Source organism: Anopheles bellator, chromosome X (genome assembly GCF_943735745.2).
Source record: "Anopheles bellator chromosome X, idAnoBellAS_SP24_06.2, whole genome shotgun sequence".
Taxonomy (NCBI): Eukaryota; Metazoa; Arthropoda; class Insecta; order Diptera; family Culicidae; genus Anopheles; species Anopheles bellator.
In genome coordinates this window covers 7,552,068-7,566,782 of record NC_071287.1, presented here as the reverse complement: position 1 = coordinate 7,566,782, position 14,715 = coordinate 7,552,068, and the positions used below count along the sequence as shown (strand labels likewise).

The 14,715-nt window shown below is 55.4% G+C and overlaps 1 protein-coding gene across 1 annotated transcript; it reads right to left on the bottom strand.

Moving 5' to 3' along the window:
* Window positions 1-1,711: 1,711 nt before the first annotated feature.
* Window positions 1,712-11,881, bottom strand: LOC131213430 (phospholipase A1 3-like). Its single transcript, XM_058207469.1, has 5 exons — window positions 11,771-11,881; window positions 9,061-9,160; window positions 2,703-2,829; window positions 2,023-2,630; window positions 1,712-1,962 (listed from the first exon to the last, which is right to left on the bottom strand). The coding sequence occupies exons 1-5, from the start codon at window positions 11,879-11,881 to the stop codon at window positions 1,712-1,714; spliced, it is 1,197 nt and encodes a 398-aa protein (XP_058063452.1).
* Window positions 11,882-14,715: the final 2,834 nt, after the last annotated feature.

Here is a 14,715-nt window from a genome sequence, read left to right as displayed (position 1 = left end):
AAGGCTGGGTGAACAAACAGCACGGCCCGCGGCCCCCCCCACACCCGTCGAGCTCCTGCCGAGACCGAGCCGACCGACCGCTAATGAGCAGTCACGGATTTTCCCACGGTTTCATCACTGCCGCGGACCGGGGGGCGGGTGGAAAAAACGGTCACCAAGGGTGGGGTGCGGAGGGGGACAGGGGGACGTGCCCGAATATTTTAAGTGACTTCTACTTCAAAACAACCCCTTCAACAACCCGGACAAAACAACAAACAACACAGCCGAGCCCAGCGCAAGATCCCACGCGCGCGCGCCCCCGCTCCAAAGGACACCGGTGCGTGAGGGGAGGGGATAGGGGGGGGGGCGCATTAGCATAATGGTCCGACGGTACATCGGTTCCGCCCGCTGCACACACTCACCGCGGCGCGGCTTCCGGCATACTCCGGAATATATCCCTTCCGGTGGGGGGGGGGCGGTGGGGTGGAAAGATAGGGGTTAGAACCCTTTTGCGTGGGGCGGCGGTGAGGGGCTTGGCGGGTGGTTCGGCCGCGCACAAACCAAACAAACACGGTCATTATGTTAAACACCGATACACCCGGAGTGCGCGGAGTGCCGGAGATTGACTTTCAATTGGGAAAAGGACACCTTCCGAAGGGGAGGGTGCGGGGTGCGGGGTGGGCGGACGGTATCTGGTGGAGAACGGCGGTAGGCGGGGTTTCCCAACCCCAACGACGTGGGAGTTAGCGAGAGACTTGGGCACCCAGAAGGGGCCCCCTGACCCGAACTCCTTGCTCCTTGGATGATCCGTTTTTGGCGATAAGGAGGAGGTGCGGAGGGGTCTGCCAGGTCCAGATCTTGGTCCAGACCCTCGAATATATTGGCCCTATATCCCACCTCCACCGGTCCAGCAGCCTTGAAAACCGATTCGAACTCCCCCATGTCTGGAGCGCGAAGAATTGAACGCTGGGGATTAGGTCCAGGTCCAGGTACTGGAGGGAGCTGCCCATTCCAGGGGGCGCATCGCCACCAGAAGTAGAGCAACCCCGGCAAGCCCACACGTGCGCCCGGCCTCGTCGTCTCACTTCCAATTCCACGCTTATTAACACCTGTTAATTATAAATTGCTTCGCTCAATAATTGAATCACAGCGCGCCCGTCAGGCCGTGCCGCCTAGTCGTGTGACGCCTTCGATCAAGTCAATACAGGCCAAGCCTCGCGGAGGTAATTATACGCAAACCTCCGGAGGTTGGGCCCTGTCAAACTTTTGGACACGGCCGGTGCACCTCACTCGACTCGACTGGCGATGACACCCGGGCGCGCGAACGGATCCGCTTTTCGCGTAGTTCCCGCTGTCAAATCTTCCCGCCCAAACAAGATGCGCCCCGGGGCGCCACTAATTTTACGGGCAATTAATTAATGAATTCCCCACTCTACGGAGCGCATCCCAGTCCTCCAGGTCGGCCGGTGGGCTGGGACTGGGTTGCTGGGCTACAGAGTGAGAGAGAGAGAGCTGAGGGAATGCTGTCATCACGCAAGGAATCAGCAGCAGGCTCCCCGATCCGTAGGAACGACAACAACCAACAGTGTGCGGGTCAGTTCTTCATTTTAGTTCTTCACCAGTTCTTCATTCTTTATTAACCTATAAAGCGACTACAACATAGAGGTAGTTCTTCGCCAGTTCTTCGTTCTGTGTTAACCTATAGAGCAACTAAAACATAGAGGTCTAACCATTATTTGCCGGCACTCCGTGAGGCTGTCCGGGCGTACGGGTAGACCGTTTTGTCGATCGCGACAAACAGCGAGCCGGCTGCGGTCCGGCTGTTGAACAGTCCGAAGTCGTCCCGGGCCCGGCCACTCGGTCCACAGTCGTTTCGCTTGTAGTTGTAGTAGGACGCACAGGCGGTACCTTCGAAGACGTTCTGGCGGTCCAGCGATGCCCGGAAGTACTCGACCGCCTTGAAGTGGCTGCAGATGAATTGCACTACAATGGAGGGATCTCTATTAGTGTCTGGTCCGTGTCTGGCACTGGACTACTACTCACGGTACGCTTTGGTGGTGTCGTTGTTGACGAGCGGGAACTCGCAGCCGGGCTGCGGACTCGCGCCACTGTTCGCGTAGTAGTCCTCGTGGCCCAGGTTCATCGACGTGCCGATGATGCTCTTGTCGGTGTGGATGGCCTGGACGAAGTGGCCGTCGGTGCGATCGAGCCGCCGGTCGACCGGCACCGGGATCGGCTTGGTGAAGCCCGGCCCGGCCGGGTCCAGCCCGATCACGTTCGGGACCTGCCCACCGAGATAGGCGCCCGCGATCCCGGCAATGTGCGCCCCCATACTGTGCCCCACCAGCGTCACCTGGTTGATGTTGAAACCCCGGCCCAGCAACGACTGGACGAACTTGCCCAGGTAGCGGCCCACCTTCGGGGTGTTGCGTGCCGCCAGATTGTACTCGACCAGCGCCAGTGGACTCCAGTCGACCGCACAGATGTTGCCACCGATCAGCCGAATGTAGTCGGCGACGGTCTGCTTCACCCAGGTCCGGTTGACGTTGTCGGTCCAGCCGTGCGCCAACATGAGGATCGGCTTCGACGGGTCCAACTTCTGCGCCAGCTGCGGGTCGTCCACGTACGTCTGAACGTACTCCGGTTGATTGCTGCAAGAGTTGTGTAGGCGTTGGCGTAAGCGGATTGGGGTAGGTTGTCCAGGAGGGCGCTGCGCTACTTACATGGTCGCACACCAGAACGTCACGTCCGTGCTGACGTCATTCGTGCCGAACAGGAGCTGGGACAGGGTGTTCCCGAACGCACCGATCACGGTCCCGAGCCGGTTGGCCAACAGATCATCCTGATCAGCTAATGGAGCACAGCAGAGAGAGAGCGAGGGAGAGAGAGAGAGAAAGTGAGGTAATAGATCTGACAGTTACTGGCTTCAATTCTTCAATTCTTCAAATCTGCCGCCAATTTTGCTCTGCCCGGCTCATGATAATTCTTCCCACCAGACGACGTAGTAGTAGTGGCTAGCGTCAGTTCAGCAACCTACCCGTTGACGTCTGCCCCAATCCTCTCCCTCCCTCCCCACACACAATTGGCACAATCCAAAATGGGAGATCCACGGCAAAGCTGAGCTGAGTAACGACCGACCGTCCATCGATGGTGCTCGATGTTGCGTGGCCAATAGGAATGATAAGGAATAATGCTGTTGCTCTCTCTCTCTCTCTCTCCCTCATGGAGACCCTCTGCAGGCATCCAGAAGCCGGTCGGTCTCGGTCCGGCCATTATTGGTCTGACTGGCCACATTTTCCACAACTTCTCTCTCTCTCTCTCTACAGCAGCAGCACTCCACACGGTGGGCTCCCCGGAAGCGGAGTGTGGTTAAGCTGTGGAGGGGTGCTGGGGGGCTGCGTTAAATAAATGCAAATTCCCCCCTACGTGCCTATCTCACCCACTGGTCCCCTGGAAGCCCTTTCTGCAGATCGAAGTCTGTTGATTGGCACTCGATTGGCGCATTCAGCGGGACGAAGGTCGGGATTACCATTGTTCTCTCTCTTGGGTTGTATTTCATGTTTTCTGTTTTTTTTCCATTCCCCACCCTCCCCACCCCCCTCCGTTCATCACCCATCAATTCGCGCCAACTGGACCACGGTGGAAGCTGGGACTTTCCGCGCTGCTCGATGCATTTCCCGACCAAGAAGTTCTCTCCGGTGGCAGGGGAGCAACAGAGGGTGGTGGTCAGTAAACCATCAGGTTTCGAAAACGACTCATCGATGATAGCGCAGCGCAGACCGACGAGTGGCCGAGTCCCGGCCCGAGAGCCTCTAAGCGGAATATCTGCTGCTGCTGCACACGCTGGTGCTGGGGGCATAGTTTTCATATTTGTTCATTTTATATCGGTACCGCGCTCACCGTGCTTCGGCCCCGACCGACGAACCACTCAGAGGTCGTACGCCCAAACCGATTGCTGGTGCTGGTGGGGGTTGATGCCTTTTTTGCCTCTCTCTCTCTTTTTCATTGCCCAGTTTCCCAGAGCGCGCTTCAAGTGCCGCTAGATGGCGCTGGACTCCGCCTTTTAAAGCGAAATTCCAGCCCGACACCGCACATCGTTCCGTGGAATGGTAGCTCGTTGGCAGCGAGTCCCACGGAAGGAAAGCATTTCAACGGGGGAACACAGATTTTTAGACGTTGCGCCAAGAGCTGTTTTGCGGGTTTTCTGTTTAAATCGCGATGCGCCTCCGGCAAACCTCTAACCTCGTACACTGCACTGCGGGCCGTGTGTTGAAACGGGCGGAAGCTCCAAACTGATCCAGACAGTGTGTAAAAGTCCTAAGTGTGTATGCGTGTGTGGGATGCGAATCGTATTGGGTTGGGAAAAAAGAAATCCATCCAGCTCAAACGGTGGCCAAACCAGGGCTAACGGCCACGAAAGTTCTACCAAATGTATATGGTGGGACTTGAGAGGAATCGTTTATTATGAGTTGCTTCCGTATGGGATCGAGAGAAGAATGCGAAAAAAGGTTTCTTTAGTTTTTCGTCAATGAGGACCAAGACTTCTGAAAGACATTATTAAACTACCTTTAGAATGGCAAACAATTATGCACCGAAACGGTGCATATTTGATGCAACAAACTGGCAAATAAACTTAATTGACTTCCGTCAATAGACGTACTAAACTAAACTAACAATTAAACTTATCTGCGAAACTATTTTATTGTTTCAAAAACAATGTAAGTCGCGTCCTAGGTTAAGGTAATCTTTGTCGTTCGATAGATTTAACTCTGGACACACCGAGCGTGCCGGTCTTTGATAGAGTTACTGACGATGACTGACAGATGATCAGATTTACACCCAGCGCAACATTTATTGTTCAATTTCCCCTGGCAGGGATTAACAAATGTAAGTCGATGTCAGCGAGACACCCGAAAAGCCACCCGAATGGAAACTCCATCACGTTAGATCACCGGTGCAGTGAACTTGATGGTCGACTATGAACTACACAATTGACGTTCTTGAGTTGCCGAACGCATTCGTCTGGCTGGCATCCTAGACGGATATGCAATCGAACCCTGCGAGTTCAATCCTTCTCCACTCCAAACTCATCCCAGCTTGAAACGGCTTAGCAAGAGTGAGCAAGTAGAGCAGGAGTGAAAGAAGAGAGAGAGAGAGACAGAGAGAGAGAGAGAGAGAGAGAGAGAGAGAGAGAGGGAGAGAGAATAAAAATTAAAAAAAATCGGCCCAACTCAAAACCCTGGCAGAGTCTCCAACAACGTCACGTGACGTGACGGACCGTTTTTGGCACTGTGTGCTGATGCTTTACATACGTTTCGGTTCCAGACTCACCACCCACTCCATCCCACCACCCAACGCTACTCCCTTCACCCCCTCTCTCTCCCTCTCTATCCTCCGTTTAGCATGTCTATCCGCTGGTCGCCCAAAGCGAACCAGAATAGCGTTGGCAAAATAGAAGGTTGAGCCCAACCTCGATATCCGGATCGGGGTGATTTTTTTCCGCGACGCGACCAGTCCATCGCCACAGCCCCAACCCCTTCCAAGAAGTGTCCCGGGGGGGAGGCAGAGATCTACCCAGAGAGAGGCAGAGAGAGAGAGAGAGACAGGAGGGAGTTTACGCAGAGTCCACGCAGAGTCCATCGTCCGTCCAATAACCGACGGCTCCGACGCTGGCAGGCTCCATGAAAAATGGCCGACCCCAGCCTCAGCTCAAGCAAAACCAACTAGCCTACCCCTCCGCCACCGTCGCGTCATCCATCTCTTCCGCGTTCCTTTCCACGTTCCACGTTCCCCAGACGGACCAAATGCGCAGCAATACCGGAAATAAATGAACGGTGCCTCGGCCTGATGAAGTGGTAGTTTGTGTGGCGTATTGTTTACCACCACCACCACCACCATCGGTCGTTGCTACGCCTCCCCCCTTCGATTGCATCCCTCATTTTTTTCTTCTCTCGATTTAACAGGAGTTTCCCGTTTATTTTCCATTTCAGATACTCGTCCACAGCCACCGTGGACCACTCTAATCGGTCCAGAGTCCGGTGCGTGTCCTGGCGACCAACATGTCCGGCTTCGGCTCCAACGGTGATCTGATCACAGTCCACTGTGTTGGACGACGCACTACAGGGCGTCCTGGGCGATTAATTGCTCCCGGATGATGCTATAATCGAAGTTCCTGACCGGGGCCTGCTTGTAACGCACCGCGTTACCCACCAAACCAAGGGGGCCCGCTTTGGAACTTTCGGGTCCGATGTCCTCCGAGGACATTTCCATATTCCATATCGAGTTGTGGGTTGCCGTTTTTTTTCTCCATCTGGCTCTGGGACTGGGAAGCAAGTTGAAGTTACGAAATTGTATGACGTGCGGTGCGCGGGCGACGACTGGCGGACTGGCGAAGGTGAAAACAGAAACTAATTTATGATACTCGAGCTCCACAATCGGCGGAAAAACAAATTATTCATCCATCCACGCACGCACGCACGTACACCACCACCGATCGATTGTTGGGCCAACGTGGGGCACTTGGTTAAAGTTAACCCCCGGTTTCCCTCAGCAACCTCCAACTCCGCTTCAGTACCTTCACACAATCAAACATATCCGGTGCTCCCTCCAGCCCCCGTCAAAGTTCGTCCGAAGAAAGTCGGTGCTCTATCCGACTCCAGATCTTTCCCAGGTCTTGAGTTGGTCTAGTGTGGCCAGGTACCTCGCGCGCTTCATTTATCCCAAACCCCAGGCCCCCAGGGTGAGGTGAGGGTGGTAAGACCCTGTATGAGTTATGGTTCTTACACATGATTTAGCTACGCGAGGATGAGGATGAAAATAAAAGTCAAGTCGTTCCGGTCCAAGCCGACGGAAAGCCGGCTAGACGATGAAGGAGCTGAAAGTGGAACACCGGCCCGGGTCCAAGAGCCCCGACACTCCAAGAGCCCCGACACAGTGCTGGATCTTTTCGTATCTAGAAAGGTCCACAGGGTGGTCCATTCTAGTGTCGCTGCTGTATCGGACGTAACGCCAAATGTCGTCCAAGTTTCGGTAGCGTCATCATCGGAGGCTCCATTTTCAAATTTTATACGACAATTTGACAGTTTGCGTTGAAGACCCAAACTATTTCTGCAAGCGTCCCGTTTAGTAAATGTCAAAGTTTTTACTAAAAGTTGTACAATTTCCAGCATGAAGTTTGACGTTTCAAAAGTAATCGGTAGCTTCAAATCCACGATGGACTTGGATGGATCACCCTATGGATCTGGTGCAGGAAGTTTTATATCTAGAACCTAGTATCTAGTGCAGCTCGAAAAGTGGTTTGAAGTAGATTCGATCGTCAGATTCTCATCCATTACCGCGGTCCAGACTAGGCCCCCGGCTCGACCGACTACGTATCCCCGGTGTGTATCGGGAGCGTTCTCTAGCAGGGTCTGCCCGGTCCAGTATTCAATTCCTTTGCCGCGGGTTAGACCTAGTCATTATGGCAAATGGTAGGTTCGCGGGCCGGTACACTTTCGAAGACATCGGCGTCACGGGCGTCACTGCCCGTGAATACTGAGTAAGAGAGTCTAACAGCTGCATCCGATACCACACCACACCGGAGAGAGCGCGAGGTGTTCCACCTTCGTCCGCTAAGGAGGCCCAAAATTAAGCACACGTTACCACCCCTGCAAAGACCGACAGGAAGACCGCGCAGACCGCGGTGGCGGCCGTACGCCTGTAATCCTGTTGTTAGCTGGCTGGCCGGGGTGGCCATAATTTACGGGTCGCTTCATTTGAATTTAATAAATCAAGCATCCCGCGTAACGTGCGCGCGTATGAAGAATCTCGCGCTATCTTCGCACAGGTCGCCCCCATATCTGGGGAGCGGTGTGCGTTGTACGTGGGTGATGGAAGGTACCACACCACGCGGAAGTATTTCCCTCACGTGCGCCTGCTGCCTCCTGTGTGAGTCGCTTTCTGTCACACCCGTAACGGTGGAGCTCGCGCTCTCGCGTGTTCAAGTAAATTATTTTCCATTTCGCCGGGAAGCCAAGCTCCCTGAGCTCCTCGGGGTTGGTTTCGTTATTTTGTTTCACTTCACTTCTGCTTCTTGCTATGCGCTCTTCCAAATCTTCTTCTTGGAGGACTGCTGGAACGTGGAACGCATTCGTAACGCTGCGCCGGCAAGTATGCAATTTGTGTGGCACGTCGCCCCGATGGACGGACATTCGTTTAGATTGCTGGCGCTGGCTGGCAGGCAGGCAGGCTAGGCAAAGGAACCCACCAAAAATTGCAACTACATGCTCCTCTGTGTCTCCCCCCCACCCCCCACCCTCTCTCTCTCTCTCTGTCACACAAAAAGTTTCTTTGATCTGACGGTTCGTCGCCGTCGTCGTTTGCGTTTGAATTGGATGGCCACAAGAAAGGGCTAGCTACCAGCAGGAGGCACCGTTCAGGAGGCAGACATTCAGCAGCACCACTGAACGGTATCCAGAGACCTTAATACCAGGTGCAACGCGGGGTAACGATGATTTTTGAACGATAGTTCGTAAGCCTCAGTTAGGGCAATCGGCGGCCACTTCATCATTTGTTTTCATTAGCGACAAGCCGCTTCCATTAGTTTGCACACACTCCAGCGCACCGATATAGATATGTATGTGTCAGGGCGGATGACACTCAATTACCGCCGATTGTGCTCAATTACGCGCGAGTTGGGTGTCAGCTCGCGAAACGGTTCAGCGGTCACGTAAACGAGCTCCGAGCTCGACATTCACAGCTGTCACAGCAATGGGCTGTGTAGGTATGTAGGTAGCACCGTGTCCTTAATGGGGCATCTCCCGAGTGGCGGTTCGCGGCTCATATCTTTCGGGGAACGGTTCGGTCAGGTAAAAGAATTTAACAAGGAGAACTTAGCACACCGTCACAGGGAGACATACGAGGGCTGCGTGCGAAACATCACAGGTGGCGGCCCCGTTTCTGGGAACCGGTGTCCAGATCGGTCCACGCCGGTTACACCCGGTGGCTGATCTGCATCGAGCCGCGAACCTTGATCTGCTTGACAGGTTGGCACCACACAAAATTGCGCAGGACACCAGGGCAGGGAACTTTATAGATACTTACGCAAAAATGACAGCAAATCATCCTGCCGCGCACCGTAGCCGGCCATCGAGTCGGACGACAGGTTCTCCGCCGACCCTTGGTAGTAGTAGTCCTGGTAGTCCTGTGAAACGAGAAACACAGGGTGTGGTGATTAGGGCGTTTTCTGGTTCGCTGCCTCGACGCGTGTGAAGGTGTTGACCGTTGCGGGCTCACATACTACTATCCCGACGGAGGTGGAGGCTGGCAGCTGTCAGACTGTTTGGGAGCGCAGTAAGGAAAAACCCCCCAAAAAGGCCATTAGACAAACCGTTCTCTCGGCGTCCACGGGGCGCGGCCATCTTTAATAATAAACGGATTACTGGTGACGGTGGGAAGGATGGGAAAGGACGCTCAAGTTTCCAGCGACAACGAACAGCTGGGCTCTACACTGCAGCTCCAGCAATTCCGGTCCTGGACCCACAGGAACCCCGCGCGTCGGTGTTTACTTTTCGCGCGCGCTGGGAAACAAAGTGCAAAGAGTGGACTCCCCTTCCCCTGGCCTCTCCAGGCGCAGCCCGGTTGTCCTTTTCACGTTAAATGATATATTAGGATGACAATGGACAATATTATCCGGGAGTTTTGCTTCGCCGCCGACTTCGGGCCATTCCGGCTTCGGGCTTCGGGCTGGCTGCCTGGCTGCAGCTTAGCACGCAGCAGGGGAACCCACCACCCCCCACCCCCAGGGTGGGAGGGCAGAGAGGGCAGAGGGGCTCCAAGACTGCTGAAGTCCAAGACGGTCCAAAAGACGGACCGGGCAACCGGAAACGTAATCGCTCCCAGTTGTCCGGCTGTCCGGTCCGGTGCTGCCAGCACCACCACCAGCATGGCCACCGGTGGTTCGTTTATTTAATCCGTAGACCCCGCTACCACCCACGCCCCCCCCCTTCGTAGGAACGTGAGGAAATGGCAGCATTTTTCGTCATCGCGCGCTCCGAGCGCAGAGCGCCGGTGCACGCTTCCGTTTCCGTCGCCAGTTTGTCTTCCAGTCTTCGTGGGAATAAATGATTCAGATTATAGTGAGGTGGCGAAGCGGAGGTGGGGGCAGAGGGGAGTGGGGTTGGTACGGGGGTGTCCTTTCAAGCCACCCGGACCCGATCGGTCCAATTTCCAGCCACCTGTGGAGCGGCCACCGTGCAGAGTGGGCTGTGGGAAGCGCATCAACGGGTGGTGGGTGGGTTGTTGGGGGACGGTGGGGAGGGGGTGTTGATGGATGAGCCCAAGCTGCAGCACCGCCCTCCCTTTCGATCCTCGGAAAGAAGGCCGCCGCCGCCACCGGAAAGAATGAAAATAAATTACAATATTTCCAGATAATAAGACGATCCGCTTCTGGCCCTTCGCTCTCTCTCCATCTCACGTTCTCTCCCTCTCTCTCTCTCTCTCGCTCTCTCTCTGTGTCGGTAGGTCGGATCGTGCTACGTAGAGCATAGAGCGGTCTGATTTATTATGCCGAATGCGCGAAGAAGAGGATTGCACAGTGCAGTCAGTGAATGGCCGGTGGCGACACCTAGCGGTGAACAGCGGCAACTTCGTCCAGAGTCCGAGGGCCCGCACGGCACGGCACAACCAAATGGCACAATAATGAAAATGGACGTTCTATTGGGTTTTAGGGGATGGACTGGGGAGACCTCAGACCTACTCCAAAACGACCGCGAGAGAGAATGATCCAATAAATAACTGGGGCGGGGAAGGACACACCGTGTCCCGACACCGTGGGCCCCCCCTGGGGGACTCTGGCGGACCTCTAGACTTGACTGACATGCTCGCCAGGTTCTGAAGGTTGAGCGGAGCTCTTGAGCAGCACGGAACCACTCGAAAATCAATCATGCAGTGGAATATCTTCAATAAGTGTCACCGTTTTATTACATTCCGCGTGCCGATGCTCCTACACACAGGATGCACGTGTTTCCTCGCCCCACCCACACATGCATATTGTTGTTTCAATTTCACACCGCCAGGTGGCACACTCCGGGGTGGTGTCGGGGCCATTTGTAAAATGGCGCGCACAGCACAGCACGCCAGAAATCTGGACTCGGGAGAGGGAACGGGAGCATGGCGGGGAATGGCGGACCAATCAGGAGATCCGGAGATTCAAAAAATATAAAATTGTACCAACGACCCAAGGCAAGGACTGGACTGGACCGGGAAAGGCCACATACGGGGCATACGGGATCCCGCAATCCCGGAACTTCCGAGGACGCTACGCTGGCATCCTGGAGCACCTGGCACCGCGTGACACGGGGGTAATCACGGGGGCTTAATGTAGTTCGGACCACCAGCCAGCCCAGCCGGGTGCTGGACGAGGAGTGTACGGTGTGCTCACTCCACTTCTTGGGCCAGGGAAACCAGGGAAAAGAAAATCCAATTTGGCCAACGACAAAAGTGACTGCGATTTGCCTTTCGCTCGGGTGCTGCTGGTCAGAAGACAGAACTATCTGGGTCCGGGCCCAGGGCCCAGGTCGGACCGCTCCTCCCCGGGGAGCGGTCCTCGACTTGACTCGCACGCGCGCGCGTGTGTGGTGGAACGTGATGCAGAAAATCGAGAAACAAACACAGCTGAGAATGCTGCTGCTGCTGCTGCTGCTGCCGGTGAAGTGTTTTTAAAATTGAATTCTTAAACACACTTCCGAAAGCAGCGCACAGCCCCGAGGAGTCCGCTGGCCTGCCGCTTTTTGCACTGCCGCGTGGTACTTACCGCACCGTAACCGGGATCGTAGGGAGCGGCCAGTGAGGTGGTAGCGGCCAGCAGTAACACCGCTAGCGCTCCGGAGCTCATCGATCGTTGGGCGGTGGCTGGCGGCGACATACTTGACCGAAACTCTGGTATGCAATCAGGTGTGCGTCGAAGTCGTCTTCCGCGCGCGTGTGTTTAGGGCTACAAAGGAAGACAAGAAGGGCGGTGTTATCGGCATCGAGCCCGATTTCATCCCCGGACCTGACCAACTCACCCCGAACGGTGGAGTAAAGTTCTACACAAGAATCCCAAGAATCTCAAGAATTTGCGAATGGCCAGCGGGAACTGCTACTCGGCTCGGTTTTTGGCCGCTAGCAATAGACGGAATCCTCGGATTTTCAGTAGTTCTGACGTACGCACGTTACGTCTGTTTCTCGCTCTCTCTCTTTCTCTAGTGTCCAGTGCTCACTCGGGTCGTGTGGGTGCCCGTGTGCCAGTGACAGTAGAGCAGCCAGAAAGTGTTTGATTGTGTGTTGGAATCTGTTGAAGAATGAACAAACCGTTAGTAAACAAAACCAAAACCAGCAATGGAGAATGGACACCACTTCTTGTAGGCACTCCCGGACGAGGCCGAGGACGAGAATGCGCAACGGGCGGAAATGCGGAACCGGCTGCTGAGCGCGTTCCGGCAGGTCTGCAATGCACCGTATCGCCCTAGAGGGCTGCCGTGTAATATCCGACGTAACTGCCGAGCTGACCTTACGCAAGCCAAACATTGATACCAGAGCCGGCTTCCCGGTTCCAACTGACGCTTGCGGATCGCGAACCTAGAGGTTCTCGTAGGCCCGCCGTGAATGCAGTTTGATGGAAAATCGAGGGGATCACTAAAGAACATTCTAGACGGAGTGTCCGAGCCGACGACGCTAGCCCGGCACTCAGCGGTTGACACGAGCGTGTGGTTGACCGGCGGTGGCTGCGAAGATCGGTGGCCGAACCGGTCCCCGACTAGCTGGTGGTGGTGATTGTGTTGTTCTTCGTCGGGAACTTTCACCACCGACTGCGCTGGACTTGTTGACAAACGACACACACGGTCTCACGCAGAGTTATCAGTGATCCCCAGTCGTGGTGGTGGTGGTGCTTTATTGGGGACCCCACACACCGGACCGGACGGGGATGCCTCCGAAACGGGCACACCGTTTCGCTGTGGATCGCTACTTGTTTGCGCTCCGTCTCGCTCTCTCTCTCGCTTGGCGCGCTTGGCTGCTGGATTCCGCAGTGACGCGAGGTGTCAACCCCTTCCCGCCATTAACACCTGCGCTTGAACTTGATCTTCAAATTCTTGCTGCGTTGCTGCGGACCAACCAAGCTTCTGTCTTTCACCTACTCCTACTCACTCACTCGCCTGGTCTGGTCGGGCGATCTCTTTCACTTCCTTGCGGTGTGCGGCGGCAACGCGCTCTCTTTCCCTCTCGTTCACTCTTTCCCAACCACTCTTTTAATTCGTATCACTCCCGGTGTTAGCGACGTGTGATCGTCGTTATCGTGCGTTCTTCTTCTCCATATAAAAGAATGCCCGAGAGATGCTCGGTTGAGCTCTACAGTCACACCTGTCCCGTTACTCCGGGAGAATACCTGGATTTCTCCTGGACCTGGAACTCCGTCTGGTTCTGCGCGAAAAAAACAACGCCACACGACGACTTCCGACCGGAGACTGACCAGCGAACCAGGACCAGCGAACCAACCCCGGGGGACAGGTTCCAAACGTCGGCTGGGACACCGCCGACTGGACTTGCTTCCCGGGACATACTTTTTCAACTGTTTCGCTTTCTCCCTCTCGCTCTCTTTCTCACTTTCTCTCTATCTCTCTCTCTGTGGCAGGGTCCGCCATGCGTCTTCCGGGAGATCTTCGGCGGGTGCCAGCTCTGACGCATCGATCTGTTCACCGAGCTGACTTTCGACGCACGTTCAGCTTCCCTTTCGTCCCAGATTGGCATTGGTTGCTGCCCCTGACCTACCCAGCCCCGGGAAGCCGGGAATGAAGCGAACTTCGGCCGAGAGATCCCCAACAGGTTTGGGGTCCCGATCTGATCGATCCACCGATTTTCAGTCCCCACCAACACCCGGCATACCTGCAACTGTTGTAGCGACTCTTCCGGATTCCGGACAGCAGCAGCAGCAACAACTCCAAAACCGAAGGAACTTCAGCGACTTCCGACGGTTCCGTCTGCGCGTGGACAGCACTGGATGCGTTCTGAGTTCGCGCTCGACCGTACGGCCGGCTCTATTTATCGCTGCTCGCTAGTGCCCACTACTCCATCCTGACAGCGGCGTTCTCACTTCGCGTTCACCTCGCCTCGCTACGGCGGAAGAAGTTGGCTCTTGGACTACTGACTCGCACTCTTTCGCTCCCACGCACGCAGCCTTCTCCAAACTGTCAGTCGGGCAGGCGGAAGAGCAACGACCGACGAACGAAGAGCACTACTACTCTCGTCCTGTCAGCTGGGGCAGGGGACAGGGCTGGGAATTGAGGAGTCTGTAAGTGCCTGCCTGCCAGTGACATGACACTGACCACCACCAGACTTCCTTCGGCGTCCTACAAAGTAACTTTTGACAACCGAAGAGCGATGGAACCACTCGATCCCAGAACATGTTTTTCTTTATTCGTCGTCTTTTTTTAAGGACAACCAGCACCCCCACCCGTAGACCTTCGGCTCCCGGGACCAGGTCTTGATCTAGACCTGGGCACGCACTCGCACGCGAGCAGAAGCTCCCAAGAAGGAAGGGGTCCAAGGTTACGGGGACAGGTTATCAGCTAATCAATGCCGGGCAGAAGAATCGACCCACGTCGGCTATTTATAGAGAGCGCACTGGGTTGCTCTTCGGGTGTCCTTCGTTGATCGTGGGTCACCTACTATCGACCTGAGGTCGAAGTTGCAGCCGGACTTGAACGAGGCCACCAGCTTCCT

Bases quoted from the DNA above. Each gene is read 5' to 3' on its own strand.
- LOC131213430 (XM_058207469.1), bottom strand. From the start codon at position 11,881: ATGTCGCCGCCAGCCACCGCCCAACGATCGATGAGCTCCGGAGCGCTA. The intron at 2,830-9,060 runs GTAAGTATCTAT...GTGCTCCATTAG, and splicing joins TGATTTGCTGTCATTTTTGC to CTGATCAGGATGATCTGTTG. The intron at 1,963-2,022 runs GTGAGTAGTAGT...CCTCCATTGTAG, and splicing joins CGACACCACCAAAGCGTACC to TGCAATTCATCTGCAGCCAC.